General features: G+C 42.7%; 1 protein-coding gene and 1 pseudogene across 3 annotated transcripts in view; one reads left to right on the plus strand and one right to left on the minus strand.

The window, feature by feature from the left end:
- Positions 1-2,351: 2,351 nt before the first annotated feature.
- LOC137750124 (U6 spliceosomal RNA) lies at positions 2,352-2,452 on the minus strand (annotated as a pseudogene).
- Positions 2,453-14,623: 12,171 nt separating this feature from the next.
- Positions 14,624-26,302, plus strand: part of TICRR (TOPBP1 interacting checkpoint and replication regulator) — a 43,370-nt gene continuing 31,691 nt past the window's right edge. For all 3 annotated transcript variants that reach the window (XM_068557546.1, XM_068557554.1, XM_068557561.1), the window contains exons 1-5: positions 14,624-15,401; positions 20,037-20,316; positions 21,366-21,604; positions 22,953-23,187; positions 24,144-24,273. In XM_068557546.1, coding sequence (XP_068413647.1) covers positions 14,739-15,401; positions 20,037-20,316; positions 21,366-21,604; positions 22,953-23,187; positions 24,144-24,273 — 1,547 coding nt within the window. In that variant the 5' untranslated portion in view covers positions 14,624-14,738. The remainder of the gene's footprint in view (positions 15,402-20,036; positions 20,317-21,365; positions 21,605-22,952; positions 23,188-24,143; positions 24,274-26,302) is intronic.

Here is a 26,302-nt window from a genome sequence, read left to right on the forward strand (position 1 = left end):
AAAAATCTTTAAAAATCAAAAGAAAACAAAGAAAGGAGGTAAAGTTCAGAGGCAGGCGCAACTAAATACTGTACTGTTTAGGAAACATGTATAAGTGGTTCAAATATACAGAACATCAGGGTAATGGATAAACCAGAATCAGGATAATGAGGAGGAGGAGGTGTGGAATCAAGGCGGGACACACAGTGGCTTCTAAGGCATTGGTCATATGTTATTTTTTAGCTGGGTGATGAGTATATAGATATTCATTCTATTATTTTTCTTTAAAATAGTTCAATTTTAATAATATTTTGTATGTATAAAATATTTTGTCATTATAATTACAATCATAACTTTTTTCAAGAAAGAAGGAAAAGGTAGTTGTAAAGGCAGACTAAAAATGGGACTCTGCAAAGGACTGGGGGTGAGCCATGCTGGGCGCCCTCCTTCAGCATCAAGTTCTGCAACTGGAGGACAATTTAAATGCATCCTAGTTTGCTGTCCTGTCCCCTTTGGTTCTCCATAGATGGGGACAGTGTCTTCTCTACTCTCTGACCCTACAGTTCCTTACCTGTAGTTTAGGTGGGGCCATTGCACATCCCCCTCACTAGTTTGTTTTGTCTCCCTCTCCCATTTTTCATTTGTCTTTTATGATTCCCAACAGCAGGCCAACATCCTGCAAGTGTTTGTTCAAGGTCAGTTCTGTCTGGTGACCTCTGCCTTCCCTTGGTCTTTAGTGGTTTCCCAGTCTCTTGTGGGATTAGGAAAGAGTTAGGCAGCTCAGACGCTTTCCATCTGTCCTGTATTCATTGCGTGCAATGTAACTCTGGTGTGTGGATATGGACAATAGGGAAGACAACATATCTAATAATTACAATGAACATTCATTTAATCTGTATAAGCACTCTGCATGCATTATCTCATTTAACCCTCATAGCAACTCCATGAGCTGAGTAGTAGTATTATTCCTAATTTGCAAATAAGGACACTAAGACTCAAAGAGGTTAAGTGAGGCGCACATGTGGTCAGAGGAGAGCTAAGCAGTCTTACCAAGACATCAGGCTCCTCTGGCTCCTCATGTGTGCTTGTCCAGGGAACTGAATACACAGAGAGCCACTGAAAACCCTTGAGGATCATGAGAAGAGACCCCTCATGTTCACAGAAAGCCTAGAGAAACGGCCTCATCCTCCATTCTCAGAGTAAAAAGCCCTCCCAGAAATTAGGGTACAATTCTACAAACACAATTCCCACTCTGCTTCTTACCCTTATGAGTAAATAGTAGAGAGTATGTGAAGGAGATGATATGACTTTGGGAAAGTCACTTAACCACTCTGTGCCTCATTTATTTATTTATTTTAATATTTAAAAAATTTATTTATTTTTATTTATTATTATTATTACTTTTGGCTGTGTTGGGTCTTCATTGCTGCGTGCGGGCTTCCTCTAGTTGAGGCGAGCAGGGGCTACTCTTCATTGTGGTGCGCAGGCTTCTCATTGCAGTGGCTTCTCTTGTTGCGGAGCACGGGCTCTAGGCATGTGGGCTTCAGTAGTTGTGGCACACGGGATCAGTAGTTGTGGCTCGCGGGCTCTAGAGTGGAGGCTCAGTAGTTGTGGCACACGGGCTTAGTTGCTCCGCGGCATGTGGGACCTTCCCAGACCAGGGCTCGAAACTGCGTCCCCTGCATTGGCAGGCAGATTCTTAACCACTGCGGCACCAGGGAAGCCCCTGAGTATCACTTTTTAATAAGAAATAATATTTAAGAAATGAAATCAGGATAAACACACAAGGATACTCAAAGAGTAGCCATACTAGGTAAGCAAACAAGAACTGAGCTGACCCAGGACCATGCCTTTAAGGTCGGAGATGCTTAGACAAGAGAACACCAGGCTTGTAGGTACCTGCAGGGATGTTACACATCTACTCATCAACTCTGACTCTCACAGTATTCACTGTCATCCTCACCACTCACAGTTACCACACTAATCACAGGGTGGGGAGGGGCAGGATGGGGTGACCAGGGCAGGATGCCACAGGCCCTTAGCTGAAAGAGTCAAGTCATCTTTGTCTTTGTCTTTGAGAGCCTTTTGATTATCTGGCCCTTGCCAGCCAGCCGTACCCCACTCCACCCCTGCCAGTTCTGGCAAGAACAACACAGGCTGGTGCCCATGCTCTCAGGTCAACTGAGCAGTCACCCAACATGGTAGTCAAAGCCAGCAGGCCAGGGGGCAGGATGGTGCCCCAGTGACCTGTGGTTTTCAGCATGTAAGTCTTGCACATCTTTTGTTAAATTTATCCTTAAGTATTTTCTGTTTTCGTTGTTGTTTTGCTGTAAATTGGCTTGCTTTTCCAATTATCAATTATCGACTGCCAAAGAAATATGAAATGCTTCACAAATTTGCATGTCATCCTTGTACAAGGACCAGTTTAATCTTTTGTGTCATTCCAGTTTTATTATATGGGCTGCCAAAGTGATGTTATATGTGTTTTAAGTAAAAACATAATAAGATCCCCTCTTGTGAATTTTTAAGTAAAAATACACTCCAGGCAGGTAAGTCCCTTCTCTCCCGAGGCCTCCTGTGCTCCTAGACACTGCCACAGACCCCTACCGGGGGCGTATGGGACCTCTGCCCGGAGAGTATACCTTCTGCTGCATCATTAGCTGGCTCTTTCAGCCTGGATGCAGTCTGCGTTCTCCATTGCAAACTTCACACACTCACACCAGCTAAGATTCTGTAAAATGGTTCAGCAGTCCTAAAGCAGGGTGCAAAAATGCCAGGGGCTGACTTACTGGCTCGGTCCTCACATGCACCCTGAAATATTACTGGAGAGGAGAGAGACAATCCCATCTCATGGACCTAAGGATAGCCAGAAAGGGTGAGAAGGGAGGCACATCTGACAGGCTTTTAAGAATTCATTTCTAACCCCATGGGCGGATCATTTTGAGCCTTGAGGGGAAGACGATGCCTTCCCCAGAAGCCTGCAGGCGCTTCTGGAAACCTCTTTTCAGCCTCAGATGAGACTGTCTGATGATGTGCTTTCTGGTCTGGTGTGCTTTCTAAGCTAACCGCCGTTAAATCTCCTTTTTCTTTTTTTAAACTGCAGTAAAATACACATAACATAAAATTTACCATTTTAGGACTTCCCTGGTGGTCCAGTGGTTAAGAATCTGCCTGCCAACGCAGGGGACACAGGTTCAATCCCTGGTCCGGGAAGATCCCACATGCCGCAAAGCAACTAAGCCCATGCACCACAACTACTGAGCCTGCACTCTAGAGCCCTCGTGCCACAACTACTGAAGCCTGCACGTCTAGAGCCCGTGCTCCGCAGCAAGAGAAGCCACCGCAATGAGAAACCTGTGCACTGCAACGAAGAGTAGCCCCTGCTCACTGCAACTAGAGAAAGCCCGCGAGCAGCAACGAAGACGCAAAGCAGCCAAAAATAAATAAGTAAATAAATAAATTTATTTTAAAAAAAAAAGAATGAATTAGGGAATTTCCTGGTGATCCAGTGGTTAACACTTCGTGCTTCCAATGCAGGGGGCGTGGGTTCCATCCCTGGTCGGGGAAGTAAGATGCCACATGCCGCGTGGGCAAACAAAAAAAAAAGAAAAAGAATGAATTAAAAGCAGGTTCCTGGGACTTCCCTGGTGGCGCAGTGGTTGAGAATCTGCCTGCCAATGCAGGGGACACGGGTTCGAGCCCTGGTCTGGGAAGATCCCACATGCCGCGGAGCAGCTAGGCCTGTGAGCCACAATTACTGAGCCTGCACGTCTGGAGCAATAAGAGAGGCCGCGATAATGAGAGGCCCGCGCACCGCGGTGAAGAGTGGCCCCCACTTGCCACAACTAGAGAAAGCCCTCGCACAGAAACAAAGACCCAGCACAGCCATAAATAAATAAAATAAATAAATTTTTTAAAAAAGCAGGTTCCCCAGCCCTCCACACCCAAACCACTTGGCAGCCCCAAGATGAATGGTGTGATAGAAATCTTTCTTTCCTTGTGGCTTCTATTAGCTGGTCCAGGCCTCACTGGCTTAGCCCAGCTTGGGGCTGTGAAACTGCAGGTCTACTTGCCTAAGTGGAAGGGTGGGTGGATTCCTACTGGGAGGGGCCCTCCAGATTAGCTCCAGCCCTCCCCTCTGCTCTGGCCATGGCTCCATTAGAGAGGCTGCAGTCCTGCTCACCCCCTAAATTGTCTGGGGTCTGCATTACTTCCCAACGTTCCACCCCAGACCCCATGGCTTCCCTGAGCCAGGGAAGGATGGGCAAGATGCCATCCAAGGCCCTCCAAGAGTAGGGAGGGGAATTTGAGCTCCTTCCTTAAAAGTGAGGCTATCCCGCCTTGGGCAGAGCTTGAGGCTGACGGTCGGTCATCAGGGTGAGAACTGCCCCAGTCTGTGTGCAGACTCAGGATCTTTGCAGCGTAACTGGCTTCAAAGAAGGAGTTTAATCTTAGAAGGAGTTTCAGCCTTGCTCAGCGGCTCCAGAGCCCCCCTTCTGCTTTAGTCCCATCTCTTGACAGGCTTCTGTGAGGAGCCTGGGCTGCCTCCCCAGGGGACCTTCCTTTTGTCCTTGGGTTCTCACAAAAGTGAATGGACCCAGTGTTCCAGACCATTTCCATAGGACTCAACGTGAGCTGTTTCTGGGCTCTGTGCGGTCCTGATAAGGCAGGCCTGGGACATGCCTCACTGGCTTCATCCACGGCTTGGCTCTCTTTGCCAGAAAAGGGAGGGCCAGTCCCACAGGGCTCTGAGATTGTACTGGCCCTCAGACATGGTTTGCCCAGGGACTACTGGTGGGTGGGAGTGGAGGTGGGGTTGGAGCAAGACGGTAGGGGTCCCAGGCCTCAGGCTAGCAGGGGTCAAGAGAGATGATGGGGCAGAGGTGAGGCAAGCACCACCCAGCCGTATACCTACACTTCTGCACCCCACTCCACCCTCCACCATGTCTCTGAACCGCAGCACTGCCCCTCCAGTAAGTACAGGGACCACTCAATCAGCTGTGTGATGTCCAGCAACATCCTTAAGCTTTCTGAGCTGTAAAAATGGGGATTCTAGAAAATACGTAGAAGGGTTTTTGGAAGGTTAAATATGAATGTTCCTTGTGTAATGCCAGACACTCAGAAAGTGTGCAATACACATCATTTTCCTCTCTGCTTTCTTCTCTGTAACAGTTTTATGCACATTTCTTTGGTTCTATCAGGGAAGCTAGGCAAGCTGGCAGTTCCCAGAAGAGGTGGGGAAGCCACCGTCTTCTCTTTGTGCCCAGAAATACTGCCACCAATGGATGGCTTCCTCCAGAGGCCACCAGCTAACACTGGAGTACTGACACACTGGGCGGAACCGACGGCTGGGTAAATGGCTGCTGCGGAGGAGAAACGATGTCCTCGAAGACCTACCCTTTACCCAGACCCACCAAGGACACCTATTCTTCATGTCACTGCCAGTAAAAATTCCCATCTTGAGACTCAGTCCAGTTCAGTTAGAATCTGTGGAGGTGGGGCCAGCTTTGGGTATTGTTTAAAAGTCCCCAGGTGCTTCTAATGTGTAACCAGGGTTAAGAACTACTGGTCTAGTCCAACCTCCCCATTGTAGAGATAAAAACACACAGGGGGAAATAAAAAACAACCTCAGAAAGGTTAAAAGAAATAAAATATTTAAAGTGGCAGGGAGAATTTAGTGCAAAGTAGGTGCCCCAAAGAGGGAAGCTATTATTATTTCATTATTTCTATTATTGCTCTAGACAGGGCTGGCTTCAGGGACAGGCGACTTGCACAGTCACACAGGCCCTCATGCTTAGAAGGGCCCTATGCCTGGTTTAATGCTCTGCTGTTGCTGTTTTGAAATTTTTAATTTTTTTTAACAAGGGGGTCCCACATTTTTTCACTTTGCACTGGCCCTGGCCCAAGATCATACAGCTCTTGAAAGCAGAATGGATTATCACCCCTCTAAAGAAAGATGAGGAACACACTCAGGGCTCAGAGGCTTGCTGGGTGTGGGGCTGACCTGGGTTCATTGCCCAAGGAGGTTCCTTCTCCTGTTCATTCCATCACAGGGAGAAGGCTGCCCTTGCATCTCTTGGAGGAAGCAGTGTAAGAGCTTCAGAGCTCCCTCTTACTATCTGTGAGAGGCTCTCTGAGCCTCAGTTTCTTCATCTGTAAAATGGAGGAAATAATGCCTGTGAATTATTGTGAGGAGTGCCCAGAAGCATGACTGTCCCTCTAGATGCTGGAAATATGTGACTTCCCATCCCTTTATTGGGAAGAGGGGGACCCATGTGCTCCCAGTACAGCCTTGTCAAGTCCTTTTTTCCCTCCTGGGAGGCCCATCATTAAGTTCCCAGACTTCAGCTTTTCTCACACAGACTAAGAGGAAGTAGTTCTGGGGAAAGGTTTCATTCTGGAGCAGGGTGTGTATGCTCCAGAGCCCTTAGTGAAGTTTTGCTGCTACTGCCCTCTGGTGGTAATATATCTGTATCTGCCCAAATTCCTAACATCCTTCCGGGAAATACAAAAATGCTTGATAACACACTACAATTCAATTAAAAAAATAATTTATTGCTACGCTGCTAGACACTAGGGATGCAAAGACGAAGAAAACACAGTTCTTACCCTCATAGTTTAGAATGTGAAACAAACTCCTAAAGAGATAGCTTGAATTATAGTGCAGTGTGATATTTTAATAAAAACAATGACTCCCGACTTCTGGTTCCAGACAAAATGGAGTAGACATATTTATTCCTAGTCTTCCCACTAGTAAAAGCTAAATATCCCCTGGGCATTCCACATAAACAAACATAAGAAGACTCTGAGAGGTTGAGAGAAGAGGCAGACTGGCTAGGGCTCTCTTGAGACCCAAGAAGTGATATGGCAGTGAGTACCCTGGGTTTCCTTTTTGCCTTTTATATCTAACTGGATACTGGAGAAGCTGGCAACCTAATACGCCAAAGGAGGCAGGCAAAAAACAACAAAACAACAACAAAGCCTGCTCTCTCTAGTCAAAAGACGAGGAAAGAGGGCTTCCCTGGTGGCGCAGTGGTTAAGACTCCACCTGCCGATGCAGGGGATATGGGTTCGAGCCCTGGTCTGGGAAGATCCCATGTGCCGTGGAGCAGCTAAGCACCACAACTACTGAGCCTGCGCTCTAGAGCCCGCGAGCCACAACTACTGAGCCCTTGAGCCGCAACTACTGAAGCCCGCGTGACTAGAGCCCATGCTCCACAACAAGAGAAGCCACCGCAATGAGAAGCCCGCGCACTGTAACGAAGAGTAGCCCCCACTCGCCGCAACTAGAGAAAGCCTGCGTGTTGCAATGAAGACCCAATGCAGCCAAAAATAAATAAATAACTAAATACGTTAAAAAATAATAATAATAAAAAAATAAAATGAACTGCTTAAAAAAAAAAAGCATGAAACAGAGGCTATCACTACAAACACTGCAGACATCAAAAAGATAATAAGAGAATACTGCAAGCAACTCTACCCACATAAATTTGATAAGTTAGACAAAATGGACCAATTCCTTGGAAAACACAAACTACTATAACTCACCCAACATAAAATATATCATTTGAATAGCCCAATAGCTATTAAAGAAGTAGAATTTGTAATTAATAAACTTCCCAAACTCATTTTGTAATATTTAATTGTGATAAAAATACATAATATAAAATTTATCCTCCCAATCCTTTTTAAATGTACAGTTCAGTAGTGTTAACTGTATTCACATTGTTCTATAACAACTACCCAACTCATTTATGAGGCCAGTGTTCCATGATACCAAAACCAGACAAAGATAATGTAAGAAAATAAAGCTATAGACCAGGATTCTTTGTGAATATAGATGCAAAAAACCTTCACAAAATATTAACAAGGAGAATTCATCCATACATAAAGATAATTATGTACTATGACCAAGTGGGATTTATTCCTGATACCCAAGGCTGGTTCAATATTTAAAAAAAATCAGTCAAGGGACTTCCCTGGTGGTCCAGTGGTTAAGGCTCTGCGCTCCCAACGCAGGGGACAGGGATTTGATCCCTGGTCAGGGAACTAGGATCCTGCATGCCGCATGGCATGGCCAAATAAAATTTTAAAAAAGAAGAATCATTCAATGTAATCTATCATGCATACATACAAAAGTCTCATGATCATATCAATAGAAGCAGAAGAAGCATTTGACAAAATTTAACACCCATTTCTGATAAAAACTCCCATAAAACTAAAAATAAAGGGGAAATTTCTCAACTTGGCAGAGAACATCTATAAAACAGCTAACAACATACTTAATGGTAAAAGGTTGAATGCTTTCCTCCTAAGATCAAAAACAAAGCCAGTATGTCTGCTTTCATCACTTTTACTAAGCCAGCTCAATTAGGCTAGAAAAGGAAATAAAAGGCATATAGATTGGAAAGGAAGATGTAAAACTGCCCCTATTTGCAGATGGCTTTATGGGTTACCTAGAAAATCCCAAGGAATCTACAAGAAAAACAAAAAACCCCAAAACTCTCATAGAACTAATACATGAATTTAGTGAGGTTGCAGGATACAAGATCAACATGAAAAAATGGATTGTTTTTCTATATGCTAGCAATGAATACTTGGAAACTGAAGTTAAAAATACAATACCAGGGCTTCCCTGGTGGCGCAGTGGTTGAGAATCTGCCTGCCAATGTAGGGGACACGGGTTCGAGCCCTGTTCTGGGAGGATCCCACATGCCGCGGAGCAACTAGGCCCGTGAGCCACAACTACTGAGCCTGCACGTCTGGAGCCTGTGCTCCGCAACAAGAGAGGCCACGATAGTGAGAGGCCCGCGCACAGCGATGAAGAGTGGCCCCCGCTTGCCGCAACTAGAGAAAGCCCTAGCACAGAAACGAAGACCCAACACAGCAATCAATCAATCAATCAATAAATAAATCTTTAAAAAAAAAAATACAATACCATGTGCAATTGCTCAAAAAAAAAAAAAAGACTTTAGGTATAAACCTAGCAAAACACGTACAGGACTTGTATGTTGAAAACTACAAAACAAGTTTTCTTTTTAACCAAAAAAATCAAAGATCTAAATAAATGAAGAGACATTACCATGTTCACATATGTATTGGAAGACTCATAGTAAAGATGTCAATTTTCCCCAAATTGATCTATAAGTTTTTTGTTGTTGTTGTTGTTTATTTTTAGCTGTGTTGGGTCTTCGTTTCTGTGTGAGGGCTTTCTCTAGTTGTGGCGAGCGGGGGCCACTCTTCATCGCAGTGCGCGGGCCTCTCACTATCGCGGCCTCTCTTGTTGCGGAGCACAGGCTCCAGACGCGCAGGCTCAGTAGTTGTTGCCCACGGGCCTAGTTGCTCCGCGGCATGTGGGATCGTCCCAGACCGGGGCTCGAACCCGTGTCCCCTGCATTAGCAGGCAGATTCTCAACCACTGTGCCACCAGGGAAGCCCGATCTATAAGTTTAAAGCAATTCCAGCAAGATTATTTCTAGATATAGGTAGGCTTTTTCTAAAATTTATATGGAAAGGCAAAGGGAACTAGGAGAGCTAAAACACTAGGAGAGCTGCCACATTATCTTACTATAGACAGAGGTTGTCTCCTCCCACTTTAGGCCGATACTCAATGCCTGCATTAAATTTTTCATGCTTTAGGGACTTCCCTGGTGGTCCAGTGGTTAAGAATCCGCCTTCCAATGTAGGGGATACGGTTCCATCCCTGGTCGGGGAACTAAGATCCCCCATGCTGAGGGGCAACTATGCCTGTGCGCTGCAACTACTGAGCCCGCACGCTCTAGAGCCCGTGCGCCACAGCTAGAGAGAAGACCGAGCGCTGCAACGGAAGAGTCCCACGTGCCGCAACTAAGACCCGACGCAGCCAAAAGTAAATAAATAAATGTTAAAAAAATAAAATAAAATAAATTCTTCCTGTTTTAAATACCTAGAATGGTTTCTGAGTCCTGCACTGAACCCTCAGCCCTTTTTTTCCAGGCAATCTTCATCATCTTGATTTTAACCACTTACAGCTCTGTATATCCCCTAAGCTGACCCCATCTCCCACCCTTCCTTGACCTCCCTACAGTGTCTTCTGGAATGGTAGTGTACCAGGAACAAACTCCCCTATGTCCTCAGCCCTTCACCTTCCTGCTCTACTGGAAACCTGGCTAATGCCTACGGATATTACTTCCAATGTAGTTTCCCCAAGTAAGGGCTGTTTTTTCCCTTTCACACCCCTTATTCCACCTGGCCTGCAGGTGGGAGTAGCTGTCCTCCTTTCCCCTTCTCCATAAAACCCCAGCCACTTAGACATTAGACTATACCCTGCCTCCTTGTCTCAGTCATCTGTAGATCTCTTCCTCTTCACTGAACATTTTGGCCACTGGCTCACTGTCTCTCTCCACCACTGCTCCTGTCATCATTCTTGGTAACTTCAGCATCTGTGAAAATGATCCATCCAACACTAGACCTCTCAGTCAATCATAACAATCTCCCCGAATTCCCCAGCCTCCCTTGCAGCTAGAGGTAGTGCTATGTGACCCATTGAGACTTAAGTCGAAATCTGACGGTGGGATGGTTTCTGTGAAAGTTTTGCTTTCCTGCTGTGGGATCTGCTCTCTTCTTCCTAACTTGAGTATGAATGGGGTGTATGCAGCCTTCTTGTGATTACGAGCATGTGGAAAAGACAGGAGGATGGCACACTTGTTGGTCCTGACATCATTCAACCAAGGAACTTACACCAGAAGCCACTTACCTCCAATCTTCTTGTTATGTAAAGGGAAAAAAAGCTGTTTTTTAAGCCATTGTGGTCAAATTTTCTGCCCTTGCAGCTGAAATAATTTCTAATCAGTAAACCTCTCCCTGGGGCACATCCTCAAATCCCTCACCTTCCTCTTTCACCTATTGTTCTTGTCCAGCATCACCAAATCCTGGGGTGTCTAAGGCTGCAAGTTATTCCCCAGTATCCATTCTCCCCTTTTCCCTTTAGTAATAGAACCGCAAAGTTGTCACAGAGCCCATGGTCACCCAGAAAAAGGGAGGAGCCCACCCTTCTCACCCACCCAGACATCAGGCTACTGCACTACTGCAATCCTCTCCCTCCCCAACCCTTTTCTGTATCGTCAGATTTTCAGTCCTTTTTTTTTTTGGCCGTGCTGCACTGCTTGCAGAATGTTCCCTGACCAGGGATTGAACCCACGCCCTCAGCAGTGAAAGCGCCAAGTCCTAGCCACTGGACCGCCAGGGAATTCCCCTTCACTCACTTCTTGATCATTCCCAACCACATACACTGTAATGTCTCCTACCTTAAAAATACACACACACACACACACACACACACACAAAAAAAAAAAAAAAACATTTCCCTGGCTACCACCTCATTTCTCTGCTCTCCTTTATGAAAAATCTGTTGGCCGGTGAGAGCAGTGAGGTAGGTGTCATGGTCAGTGGGTGTGTGACAGACCTTGCAGAATGGGTGAGAATGGTTTGAAAGTAACTACCAGAGGCAGTAGTGGAGCATTCTTTTGAGAAATACTGCATTGCCAACACTCCTGATGGCAGACAGGATGGATGATAGTTTATGAAAACAGATGGACCCTGGAGAATGAATTGAAAAGTGATTGACTGGGATTCTGAAGAAGTTTTAGGAATACTTTAACCAATTAATTTTGCTTATATTCTTTTTTTCTTTCTTTCATATGTACAAGAGTGATAAATGATTTTTTAAAAATTATGTCTACATAAATCTAAAGCAGTTCTTTCATATATAAACCCCCCAAATTTGAAGTGATTAGAAAACATTGGGTTATTATAATTGGCTGAATTTTTCTTTTAGTGTGACATAAAATAATAAAATCTCACTACCTATATTATCCTACAGTTGATAAATGATAAAAACTCAGATAAATGTTTACCTGCTCTATGAAACCTCTGCAAAATACTGTCTAGTACACAGTGAACACTCAATAAACTAGCTCTCACTATGACGATATCTTCCAGTGGGGGTGGGAGCGCAGTTTTCTAGTATCTAACTGGACAGACCAGTGCCTTAACCTTTTCTCTGGTAAGATTTAAAAAAAATTAAGGACATGTATATTTCTATTTTTCATCATGATTTTGTATTCGGCTCCAATTTTGGAGCACTTTAAACCAAATATTCCACCACTGTCCACAGTGATGTGGAACATTTCCTCTGCTGTTTATTTCACACTATAGAAATAAGCATTTAGCAAGTTGCTGTTTTGATTGATATGTGACCTCTTTAAAATAGGAATCATTTTACTTTTGTCTCTACAAGAAAGGTGCTCAGCTGCTGAGTTTTCACTTAAATTAGTTAAGCAGTATGGCAAGGAGGTTTTTTACTTTTATTTTAAATAAAATGTCTTTTATTTTAAATAAAGAGACTTTGAATGTGTTTGGGCCACAAGCTCACCCCCCTCTATTTCCCATTTATCACTAATGCCCACCATGTCTCATTTCCTTTACCTATCTGGTGCCTAAAGGCATCCAAATTTTCCAGCAATGATAAAATGCTTCTCTCACACTCTCACCCTTCCCAGCTTGGTGTGAGGGTGGCATATCTGGAAACCCCAGCTCACTGTGATGGTTTCTTTTTGGATGGTTTCTTCTTTTGGCAATACTAAACATTCAGTTTAGCATTGAACTGTCTCTTAAGCATTCTGTGTATTTTTGTTTTTAATTCCCCCTAGGGAAAAATATTAAACTTATTCTTCCTTTACATCCATCCCTCACTTCCACTAACAGTAGGCAGATAGGCAATAACTTTTCATTAACTAAATAAAAGTGTAGAAGACAGGGAGAGAAAGAGAAACAAATATTAAATAAACAAACAACCTTTAAGGGAGATTGTTGAATGGAGAGGGGAGAAGAAATGCAGATTAAATAGCCAGATCCTGTCACTGTTTTCAGTGAAGACCTAACCAATCAACTTTACTCTTAAAAGTATACTAAGTCCCACTCCTTATGAAGCTGGTTTTTCAATCTAGGTTGCAAGCATTGCGCCCCAGGAACCTGCTTTTTGGAATCTGAATTTGATTCCACTTGTGGTTCTGCTGTGTATAAAATCATGGCGGAGATTCTTCAATTGCTCTGAGGTTCAGTTTCCTCTGTTTATAAAAGCATGAGTTTAATAATAACTCTTTAGAAGTTAGCTTGGCGAATAGGGAGCAAAATCCTGTCCCAGGGCCTTTGCATTTGCTGTTCCCTCTTCCTGAAACCCTCTTCTCCCAGATGTCCACGGTGCCTCTCTCCTTATCCTGCATACTCCTACCTACTTCATATTCTTTTTTCCACTTAATTCTTCTCCAAAGATTTTTATCACCACCTAACATATTGTATCTTTTACTTACTTGTTTGGCTTCCCCTATTGGAATGTAAGCTTCCCAGGGGAAGTATAGTTAGCTCTTTTGTTCCCTGTAATGACTATTTGTTGAATGATGAACAACACAATGGGTGTGTACAGTTTAGTAAGCACCTGACACATTAAGACTAAAAAATGTTTGTGACTCTAAAATGACAGTCAGTGGATCAGGAAAAGTCCATGAATAAAATAAACTGACAATCTACGAAGTATCATTGGTGGTCTTTCTTGAAACAACTGGTTCAGAGAATCTCAGGATTGGAAGGATATTTAAAGGTAGGCCAGTCCTAGCTAGAGAGAGTTTAAATTCTCCTCTGCTGTTAGAACCAATAATAGGGATTTCTCCCATCTAGAGTCACAACGTTCTCTACAATTGAGGATTCTTCTATTTGCAACAAAAGGATCCTTTTCATTAAGAATATTCCCCCCTCCTCGAATGTAAAAGTAAAATAAAAATATAGAACTTCAGAATTAAAAGAAAAAAAAACTTTTAAAAATCACCATCTCGTTACCCAGGTACAATTAAAAACAACTTTCAGTACACAGTATTATCTTAACAGTTTAAAAATATACACATAGGTAGATAGAAAATTTGGGGATCTCACTGCATGTGCGGTTTTGCAGTTTTTTCCATCTAACATTACATATAAAAACATTACTTTAAAAAGCTGCACGATGTTCCCCTTGGGGGTGCACCATACCTTATTTAATCATTCCCAAGCTGTTTCCTTTTTATCTCAAATTAAACTTTTATCCTGATCTTCGATTACCTTCTTCAAGAGAAACGCTTAGAAATTACTAGGGCAAAGGAAGTGAACTTTTAATTTTTAATATTTTTTTCTTAAATTACAGAAAATTTAAGTCTTCGCCATCAGATCCCGCTCCATAGAAAGTCTAGGGTTGCTTTAAACCAGTTGGATTCAAACCATCCCAAATTCTCTTCCCCTACTATTTTCAAGGTCTTAGTAAACCTCTCCCAGTACAATCGCACGGAGCCAATCCTCCTTCGGAAAAGAGAAACTTAAAGCCACAGGCCCCCAGCACCACCTCTTTAAATTTTAAAACGAAGGCCCAGGCCAATGAACGTTAAGTTTCTCCCGGAACACAGCGTCCCGCCCGCCGTCCCGCAGTCCACCAATCAAGCAGGGTTCTTCTCCATCACCCTTCCAATCAGCGCCAAGGATGAAAGTTGCTCACGTAACTTATGTGAGGCAAGCGACCAATGGGAGCTGACCTTGGGGGTTAGCTCCGCCAATGCCAGCAGCCCTTGGAGAGCGCGGGAGGCTTTCGATCTGGGTCCCTGAGAGAAGCAGAGAATGGCGCTGGTTCTCTGAAGCGAGGGCCTAGGAGAGAGCGGCCCCGGCCCTGGCTCTAACCCTGAGGCGGCTGCGCGGCCGACATGGCCTGCTGTCACAACGTAATGCTGCTGCTGGATACCGCGGGAGGCGCCGCTGGTGAGAGCCCGGTCCGGCGGGTCGCCCTGCGCCTCCTCACCTACCTGAGTTGCCGGTTCGGCCTGGCCAGGGTCCGCTGGGCCTTCAGGTTCTTTGACTCTCAGGGTGCGCGGAGCCGGCCTTCCCGCGTGTCTGACTTCCGCGAGCTGGGGGTCCGCTCCTGGGAGGACTTTGAGGAGGAGCTGGAGGCCAGGCTCGGGGATGGCGCCCACGGCGCCCACCTGCCGGGCCCGGCGCCCAGGGCCACCCACACGCACAGTGCCCTTATGGAGACGCTGCTAGACTATCAGTGGGACCGGCCCGAGATCACATCGCCCACGAAGCCGCTTCTGCGTAGCAGCGGGAGGAGACTGCTGGTCGTGGAGGGTGAGGCCAAGGAGGCCGAGTCTGCGCTCGGCGGCTTTGTGAACGCCGTCTTCCTCCTAGCCCCCTGTCCGCATTCGCAGAGGGAGCTGCTGCAGTTCGTGTCCGGGTGCGAGGCCCAGGCCCAGCGCCTGCCGCCTACTCCTAAGCAGGTGATGGACAAGTTGCTGCCCAAGAGAGTCCAGGAAGTCATGATAACCCGAAAAATCACCTTGTACTGGGTGGATACCACCGAGTGGCCTAAGGTAAGATTACACAGCGAACTCAGATTTTAGTGCGTGGTGCTGGTGCTGATGAACCAGAACTTGACAGCGTCTGCAGAGCAGCCCGTGAACCCAGAGTGAGACTAACATGACCAAGAGGTGTCCTTTCAGAAGGAAAGTTCTGGGGTCACAAAGAGGGACATTCATCACAACGGGATAGGTAGGTCCTCGGTACCTACTGAGTCAACGCGTTTGAGGTCCTTCACAATTTGGGCCCTATCTGTCTTCCCAGACTTAATCTTTCCTACACACGACCCTTATTCCAGACTGTTGAAACAGTTTAATTGGCCAACAGGCCTTGACGGCTTGTTTTGTCTTAGCAGTGAAACGCCACTGCTCTCTCTTCTGTGCCAGTTTAAATCACACTCGTTCTTTAGGGCCTTTGCCCACGTGGCAACTACTCAATCTCAACTTCTGAATTTCCAAACACTTTTGTGGCACTTACCCTTTCTCCATTATATGTTCCAGTCGTGCACTCCCTCACCTTCCATCTAGCCTAGAAATAACCTCAGAGGCAGGCACACACATCTCTGTATCTCCTGCAGATGTGTCGTTGCTTGTTATAGGTGTTCAGTAAATATTTGTTGACCAAATGAACAAATTCGTATGTACTTACAGTCCTAAGTGGCTAATTTGGATTTTCGTTGAGGCAGTGGAGCCCCTGCTCCAGTGCTTAAGTATAAATTTCTACCTCCATCATTTTCTTCCTGTCACTTCATTTTGTCAATAAATAACTTCATTTGAGGAGCCACTACATTGAGTACCGACTACATTGTTTTAGCTGCTGGGGATGCGGTGGTCAGCAAAGTGGAGTTTACCTTCCGGGGGAAGATATATTAGACAGGTATGGTTAACAGATTAAACAGATAAACAAGTGATAGGATTTCAAATAATGCTCTCAAGAAAATAAAGCTGAGTAAGGGGCTGACCGTGGGGCAGAGGAAGTAGAAGCAGGAGACAGTTGTAAATAGGGTCGTAGTCAGGGAAGGCCTTTTTGAACAGAGAACTGAATGGTGAAGGAGGAGGATAGTGAAGGTTGGGCAAGAACATTCCAGGCTAAGAGAAGAGCCAGTGTAAAGATTTGAGCTGGAAATGAGCCTAGTTTGTTTCAGAAACAAAAAGGCAAGGAATGCTGAAACCTAGTAGGCAAGGGCAAGCACGGTAGGAGAGGAAGTTAGAAGGTAGCAGAGGCATATCTGTAGGGCCAAGGTAATAAATTCAAATTTTGTTCTAATTGTTGGGAAAGTGGCTTAACCAGGTGAAAGATGTGATTGCATCTGTTGGAAACATATGTCACTAAAGCAGGGGTGGGTTAAATTGCAAGGTTGCAAATGGGAAATGAGCAGATACTTAACACAAATAATGATATAGTGGGTTAAAATTTCCAAATTGCTTTCACATGCAAAGCCTAAGGAAGACTTAGCAAATGCAACGTAAGGCAGCAGTGGCTGGTCAAAAGAAAAGGAAAAGGCAAAAGTGTTTAAGGGAATGGTAAACATTGACGGAGAAAATGGAATCCTATAACTTAGTTTGTTTAAGGCAGCAAATCAAGTGTTGGACACAATACACAACACATAAGGGCTCGATTTGGGATAGTTGATATTAAATCACATCAAAGACTTTATGCTGGAATTGTATTTTATCAAATACTGGCTAGAAATAAGTCTTAGCAGATTGGGCTTGAAGATTCTTTTTCTTTTTTCTGAATGGCATTAAAATAAGTAGGTTGACAGGATCTTTTTAAAGATTCTTCCAGTTCGCACATCCCATCATCTGTGGGGATGGGTCTTCTCTGAGGCTTCTTACATCTGTTATGTTGTTTCCCATAAGAAAAAACCCATCAGATAATCTTAAGCTTTTCTGGAATTTTTTTTCTGGTGTAGATCTGTCTTTTCCTGTTCAAAAGCCTCTGCCTAGCCACACTGTGGAGGCAAAAGGGAGACTTAGGTTCTGTCCTTGGGGAGCTCTCACTACGAGGGTAGAGAGAAGAGGAGAGAAATTCCAGGGCCTGGCATGTGGAGCTTACAGTCTGGGAAGTAAAACTGGGAGAAACAGACTCAGGGAGGAGGTAATCCAAGCACACGGAACTCTTGCAAAGATATAGGATAGAAGGGAGCATAAGAGACCTCTCTCACATTTTCCACTTTATGCCCCTGATTTACTCAACACATACCTGTTGTTGAACAAACTGCGAGGTATGCTGAGTACTGGGTGCACCATTAGTGAGCCAGACAGATGTGGTCCCTGCTGTCTTGGAGCTTATAGTCTTGTGGACATTTATAAATCCCTAAATTTGAAACTACCACTAGGACTTGTCTGTTACTTAGCCCATAATGTACATAAAAATGAAAAATGTAGCCATACTCTATATACTGGTTGTGGGTTTTTTTTTTTATCATGTTCATATATTTTTAATCAAAGCTGATGTCCTTTTCAGCTCCTTTTAAAGTTTTACTTTTCATTTGCCAAGCCATTTTTTTTTCCTGGCCGGTCCTCTGACTGAAATAATTTCAACAAATTTTTTGTTTCCCTTTGGCAGAAAATCCTAATCAGGATCTATGATACCTGAACAGGCTTACCATTCTCCCCCTTGGCAGTGAGCACAGGTGTGGATATATGGGTGGTAACATCAAATACTAACTGATTAATCTACTACAGCATTTTCCAAACTGATAGGCATAACCAAAACAAAAGTTTGGCAGTACATTGCTTATCTTCACTACATGTGATAGTTTCTGTTGTGCTCTGATATTTTCTTTCCGGGTTTTTTTCTTTAACACTGATCTTAAACCATTCAGTTGATTCATCACAGGGTCCATCCAAGTTCATCAGGATCACGATCCTCATTTTAAAAGCACTATCCAAGAGAGTCGTGGGTTCTTAGACTGGACTGTCATTGCCTTGCTCTGAACTGGGGCACCCTCTGAACTTCAATATAATGGAAAGTTTGGAGAGGACCTAGAAGACCCTTCCAGTTCTAATTTTTCACATTCACATAGCAATTTATGGTTCACAGTTGTCAACTCACCTGTGGAGTAGGCAAAGCAGCATGATCAATGTATTCTAGGGTAGGTTCTCCTTCATGTTGCCATAGTACCTGAATATTGTCATGGCATATTGTGATTGTGAGTTAAATATTTCATGTTATTGCTTTTTTACTCACCCCACCCTTGACTTTAAGATCATAGAAGACAGGGACTATATCTTTCTAGTTCATGGTATTATCAACCTGGGTCCTTGGACTCTTTAAGCAATAGAAATTGATAAGAGGCCAGATGAGAAATGCAGGCAAGGCTTTATTGGGACTCGTGCTGCACAAGGGAGCAAGAACAAGAAACAGGGGCCCTTCCTACTCCCCAGAGAGGGGCGGGGGCCTGGTTCCTTAAATGGGGGTGTAGCCCACCAGATTGGTGGGCTGGGCAGGAGGCGTAGCTTAGGTGGCCTGTGCACCCCCTTGGTGCTGTGTGCAGGGATCATGCTCAGTACCCTGCTTTTGCTCTCAGCACCTCAGAAATGGCAGTTGATTTGTGGCCTTTTTGTATCCTATTCATAATTGTCCTGACTGCATGCAGTTATTTTTAGTCCCTTATAGTTTCTTTGTATTCGTTTGTCCAGGTGCAAGCACTCCAATAAAGGGTCCCATGTCCCAGCCTATCTCAATGGCACATAAAGGTTGCTCAATAAAAGTTTGCTGAAAGAAGGTTGGACGAAGAGTCAGCTATGTGTGAAGGAGTGAGGAATGGCTTTTACAGAGACAGCAGGGTTTGAGCTAGATAATGAAGTATAATAAGCATCCAGTTGGTGAAGATGGAAGGGGAATACACAGCGAACAGAACCGGCAAAAACATGGAAGCATTGTAAAATGTGGCATGTTCAGGAAACAGCAAATGGTTCAGTGTGCCTGGAAGGTAGGGATGGGTGAGGGAAGGATAATGTGTTTGGAAATATTGTTTAGAGCTGGGCTGTAAAGGGCTTTATGGCTATACTGTAGGGCAGCGGGAAGCCCTTCAGAGATTTTACAGAAGTAGCATGATCGTTTATGTAGTTTCGAAGAATACTTCTTAAAACAAAGGAGGAAAGATTGGAGGCAGAGCACAGACTCTGTAAGCTGCAGTTAAGAGTCCAGACTTTAGTGAAAACACTGAAGATAGAACTGAGAAGACCTGTTTGGTCTCCACACAGACCCGTGGGTGCCGGCAGGGTGGGTGAGTCAGTGGTGATCACCCTCTAAGGGAGGTGCTCCTGCCTCTCTCCTGTGACACTTGGCCGCTGTTGTGTTGTGGAGGACATGATTTTTTTTATTAATGTGTAATGACTTTGCATTCCTTCTAACGTTTTATGATTTATCCCTCGTGAGTTGCATCACTTCTGTTCCTTGACAGAAGATAGAATTGAAGTGCTATTTTCACTAAATAGGTGCTTTCTTGAAGGCATATTATATAGCAGTTATTCAAGTAATGGGATGCTGACCATTATTTGTGTTTGGTTCAACAAATACATTAATTGTGTAATTTGATCCTTTCATGTACATATCAACTTTACTTTCTCCTGATTTCCCTTAGCTTTATGAATGCCTAACTTACAATAACCCAAGATTCTTTGTAATTTTTATTTTAGTTGTGGGAATCTCCGGACCACCTTGGGTACTGGACAGTATGTGAACTGCTCCACCATGTAGGAGGCACTGTCTTGCCATTTGAAACTTTCAGCCAGGATTTTACTAAAGCTGGGGAAACACTGCTTGGTAGTGAAAGAAAGCTGTCAAGGGAACCTCACCTCTCTTCATGGATTTCAACTCTGCCAACTGATTCTACTTTAAACTGTTTGCTCTATAATTCTCCTGAGTATGAAGCCTCATTTCCACGGGTGGAAGGAACATTATTTTTCCCTGTTGAAGGTAAGCAAATAATACTTGGGGGCAGGGGAGGAGTGGTGATGGGGTGGTTGATCTGGGTTTCATTCATTTCTGCAAGGCAGGCCCATGAATTCTTTAGAATTTAGAATTTCCAGCGGCCTAGGCACTCCATTAACGCTTGTCATTGAAAGATGTCTAAGCAAAATCAGAGATACCACAGGAAACGACTGAAGTTTGGTACAACTGTAAGCCCATGTAAAAAGGACAAGTGAATGTTTTTAAAGAGTTTCCCAACTTTTTGCAAAGAAGGATAATATTGCTCAGGTGCCCAAGCAAATGGGTAGTAAGGTTTCACTGCTTCATAAAAGAGATTGATAAATTGAAGATCATAGAAAATCAGTGATTGACTAAGAGAAGAAATAACAAATTAGTCAATTGAAGCAGAAAATAGTGCCTGGTACCAGGAAGAGCCAGCACGTTGGAATCTTCATAAATTTGCTTTATCGTATGATTTGCTATATAGTGAATCTAATTTCTGAATCATTATGTAGTCACATAAATAATACCATATAGAGATATGTACATAAAACTATATTATACACTATGGACAATTTAAGGAAATTTCAAGAGTAGTTTTGAAACTTTCAGCCAGGATTTTACTAAAGCTGGGGAAACACTGCTTGGTAGTGAAAGAAAGATGTTAAGGGAACCTCACCTCTCTTCATGGAAAGCAGTTTTGTCTTACATGGTCTTTAGAATTTAAACTCGTAAGATAGGATGTACTGTATTTTATGGATTTAAGAAGCAGTGGGTTTTGTGTGTGTGTGTTTATTGCTTGAATACTTATTTCTAAGTGATAATTACTGAGAAGTTCTGAAATCAAGTCACACCATTGTAATTCCAGTCATATACAGCTTTTCCTATAGAACTGAATGAACTTACTATGATAGCAGTAGAATGAGGGTTGAAGTGTGAACTAAGTGACAATACTAGTACCTCAGCTGGCAATCTAATTTTTTTATCTTACTATTAAATCTCTTATTAGAAGCTATTTCTTATATTAGAATTTCAATATTCTTTATTTCAAACAGGCAAAGAGATTCAAGAAACATGGACAGTTACTCTAGAGCCCTTGGCCATGCATCAGAGACATTTTCAGAAACCAGTCAGAATTTTTCTAAAAGGCACAGTGACCCAGTGGTCCCTCCCAGCAAGCTGCACTTTGGGCACTGATCGCTGGATGCTACAAACTCCAGAGGGTAACAAATCAACTCAAAGGATGTTATTTCAGCAGTTGGTAAACAGGCTGACTGCTGAAGAGTTACATCTGGTAGGTATCTTCCATGTGGCAAGTTATTCTAGTCTAATAACACACTGGTAAAGTGAAATAAGTGCATTTATGAAATGCCAAGGAGTGCCCTACATAATACAGTCTCAGGGAAACAGATGATATTTTTGCAAGTATTATAGCATTGTGACAATGCTCATTAGTGAAGAAACAGCTTATAAAAATTGCATGTACATTGAATCCAATTAAACCAAATTATATTCACATAGGGAAGAGGCAGTGGGCCAGATGGAATGATTATATATTATATATATTAGGGCAGTGAAGTGATGGGTGGTTTCTCATTATTTTTTAAACGTTGCATTATGTATTTATTACTTTTACATAATAAATATGTTTCATTTTTTTAAAAAACCCTACATTGTAAAATTAGATATACTAGTGTCCAGTAGTTACACAAATTTAGTAATGTCTTCTGAAAAGGAATACATACATACCCAGATTTGATATAAATTTAGTAATGTCTTCTGAAAAGGAATACATACATATCCAGATTTGATATAAAGGTGATGCTAATTTTTTAACTACCAGTAATTCCTTACCTTACTTGTCTTTTGCTTTTGTAACCTCAGAAAGCTTCTATCTTCTGGATTCCACTGTAAAACATTTCAGAGAAAACTGGGTAGTCATTTGGACAGACGTTGTTCTAAGAGTTGTGTGCTCTGACAGAGCACTGGAGTCAGGGAGTCAGGTGACCTGGATTAGATCTCAGCTCTGCTGCCCACCATGTGATCTGAATAAATCCCCTTAAGTGGTAGAATTGATTCCTGGTTAAGAGCATGGGTTTAAAATTCATATACTCTTGGCTTCTGCCTCTTATTAACTGGGTGACAAACAGGTTGCTTATTCCTCAACCTCAATTCCTCCTCTATAAAATGGGGATAATAATCTTTTTTTTTTTTTTTTTTTTTTTTTTTTTTTGCTGTGCCTCATGGCATGCAGGATCTTAGTTCCCCAACCAGGGATCAAACCCATGCCCCCTGCAGTGGAAGCACAGAGTCTTAACCACTGGACCGCCAGGGAAGTTCCAATAATAATCATTTTTACTTCAGAGTGGTTATGAGAATCCAGTGAGTTATAATAAGTACATAGTAAGTGCTTAGTAAATATTCCTAATAACCTTAGGTTTTTCTTATCTGTAAATTGAGGGATTAGGATTAGATGATCAGTAAGTTCAATTCTAGCACTAATATCCGTGAAGTCTGTCTTTTCCAGTTTTCTCTTTTATATTAATCATTGGATGAAACTATCATTCTGTCTCTTACTAAACTACATGCCTTTTTAGACATATGTCAACAATATTCCCAACTAATTAGATCTTCGTATGTAGGTTACCAGTGTGGACCCTGGTGAAGGCTGGCCCCCCATCACTGGAGTTATTTCCCCCTTCTCTGCCAGTGCTACAATTCTCAGTGTGTTCCACACCAAGGAGACTGAATTTCAAAGACATTTTCTCCAAACAGTTGTGGCAGAGAGCCCCCAGGATTTAGCTTCCCTTTTTCCTGAGGTTGTGGATGGTGTATTGAATCAGATTCACAATTCACTTGAAGATCCTGCTACCTCAGGTAAGCTTCTGAACCAATAACTACCATACTCTAGGTTAGTGGTTTACCATCTTTTCTAGCAGCATAACTTTTTTTCAGTGTGCTCTTAGTAGGGCCCAATATCTGTTATAAAACAGATAAAAGTAGGCTACAATATTTCTGGCAGTTTAAATCATTATTTATAGAAATCCTGAAGCACTTCTGAGGAGGCCAAAGGCTCTGTGAAACCAGTTTGAAATCGAAGGTATAAGAGGAAACCTGGTTTTTAATATGTTTAATAAAGACTGCATGTAAAACTGTTATGATTCTGTCTTCCTTCCACTTTGTTGCACTGTTACTGATATACAAACCTTATTTATGCTAGGTAGATATAAATGTAATCAATTTGATATTTCTTCCATTCATATTTACTCAGTAGATTTATTGAGTGCCTGCTGTATGGCAGGCTCTGTTCCAGGGGCTGGGAGTACATCAGAGAACGAAATAGACAAAGGTCTCTGTTCTTAAGAAGCTTATCTAGTCAGGGGAGACAAGACAATAAATTAAATAAGGAAATTATATAGTATGTTTGAAAGAGTTAAGTGCTATAGTTATAAAGCAGAGAAAAAGGAATGGGGAGTGTTAAAGGATAGGAGGGTTGTAATTTTAAACAGGCCTTGTTAAAAAAGTGATATCTGAGCAAAGGCTTTGAAGGAAGTGATAGGGAGACAACATTGTAGAAGCAACAGTAAGTGCCAAGGTTTGTGTGTCTGGTGTGTTGGAGGAACAGTGAGGAAGCCCGTGTTTGCAAATTTTTCATAGACAACATAGGCCTGTTGGGATTGGGGGTGCAGCTGAAGGAACATTGTTAACGATGCTGCTTTGTATGTCCTTTGGAAGAATGCAGTCAGTCCAAGGGAGGAGCAAGTGCTTGGAATTCTCTGCTTTGCTTCTAATGCCTCTTTTCCTCTCCCATCTCTGCTCCTTTGTTTCTGTAGCTCCGCCTACTCCAGAATGGGCCCAGCAGGAGCTTGGCCGCACAGCTCCCTGGAATTCCGCTGTTGTGGAGAAGTGGTTTCCCTGCTCTAACTTTAGTGGTGCCAGTTCAAATTTGATGGAGTCATTTTGGTAAAACTTATTTTTTTCTCTGGGTATTGATTATTGAAGTCAGCTCTCAGTTATCTGCATGTGAGTTTGTTGTTGTTGTTGTTGTTGTTGTTTTATTAATTAATTAATTTATTTATGGCTATGTTGGGTCTTCGTTTCTGTGCGAGGGCTTTCTCTAGTTGTGGCAAGTGGGGGCCACTCTTCATCGCGGTGCGCAGGCCTCTCACTATCGCGGTCTCTCTTGTTGTGGTAGCACAGGCTCCAGACGCGCAGGCTCAGTAATTGTGGCTCACGGGCCTAGTTGCTCCGCGGCATGTGGGATCTTCGCAGACCAGGGCTCGAACCCGTGTCCCCTGCATTGGCAGGCAGATTCTCAACCACTGCGCCACCAGGGAAGCCCGTTGTTGTTGTTTTTAACAGACCACCTTTTCTGAGTATAGTCCAATAATATTAAAAACTAATTACAAATGGAGAATATTGTTTAATGGGTATAGAGTTTCAGTTTTACAAGGTGAATTCTGGAGATGGATGGAGATGATGGTATTATGAATATACTTAATACCACTGAACTATGTACTTAAGAGCGATTAAGATGATAAATTTATGTTGTGTATTTTATCAGAACTAAAAATTTAGAAAAAGTTAATTACAAAAACAAAATACACTCATAGATGTCAGAAAATATTTAGTATTAAATTTCAATAAAAAAGGAAAATAGCAAACTTGAATAATGCAGCTAAATTAATACTTAAAGGAAAATTTTTAGTATCTTTTGAAGAGAAAAATTAAAAACCAATTAGCTAAGACCAACACACGAAATAATACAAGAGAGTAAACCCAAAAATTAAAAAAAGAAGGCAGTAATAAAAATAATAAATCAAATAGAAATCAAGAGAAACAAAAGATGATTCTTTGAGAAGCCAAATAAAATAATCTATAGCAAGATTGAGCTACTTGTATGAGCAGTCATAAATAATATTGGAAATATAAAAGATATGGCAGAAATTCAAAATATTAAGAAGTGAAGTTGAGGTTTATTTTTTCCATAAAGATACCCGTTGTTCCAACTCCATTTGTTAAGACAATCTTTTTCTCAATCACTGTGGCACCTTTGTCAAAATCAGTTGACCACCAATGTGCAGGTCTATTTCTGGAAAGAGTCTAGTCCAGAAATTATGTTAATACCACATTATCTTAAGTAGTGAAATCAGGTAGTCTGTGTCCTCTCAACTTTGTTCTTTTTTTTTCTCAGAATTGCTTTGGCTATTTTAGACCCTTTGCATTTCCATGTAAATTTTAGAATCAGCCTGTTTCCACACACCCAAAAAAAGCCTGCTAGGATTTTTGATTGAGTGTGTATTGAGCTTATAGGTCCACTTGGGAAGAACTGACATCTTATAATAATGAGTCTTCTGATTCATGGACATGGTATAGCTCAAAAAGGCTAAGAGCATAACAGGTGCACCTTCCCATATGAGATAGCAAAATTTACCATAAAGCTCTAGTAAATAACATAGTGTGGTATCGGTGCAAGGATCAACAGATAGACCAGTGGAGTAGAAGCAGCAGGGAAAGAATAGACTATTCAGTAAATGGTGGTGTTGATGATTGGCTATCCAGAAGAGAAAAGATAAAAAATTAGATTTCTACTTCACAGCATACATAATGATAAATTCCAAATAAACTGAAAAACCAAACGTGAAAAGTAAAAACTTTAAAATTGTAAGAAGGAGAAACACGAGAGAAGATTAGGCTAAGGGTGGATTTCTCAAATAAGACCTAAAAAATTCAAACCATGAAGGAACATATATGACTATAATGAATTTTAAAATGTTTATATGATGACTAGTCATAGACTCAGGTAGCTGTAATCCATATAACCAGCAAAGGATTAGTATCCAAATTAGTACAGATCTCCTAAAAATAAGAAATCCAATAGAAAATCGGGCAAAGAATGTGAACAAGCGGGGTTTCCCTGGTGGCGCAGTGGTTAAGAATCCACCTGCCAATGCAGGGGACGCGGGTTTGATCCCTAGTCCAGGAAGATTCC

The sequence above is a fragment of the Eschrichtius robustus genome, chromosome 1 (genome assembly GCF_028021215.1).
Source record: "Eschrichtius robustus isolate mEscRob2 chromosome 1, mEscRob2.pri, whole genome shotgun sequence".
NCBI classification, from domain to species: domain Eukaryota; kingdom Metazoa; phylum Chordata; class Mammalia; order Artiodactyla; family Eschrichtiidae; genus Eschrichtius; species Eschrichtius robustus.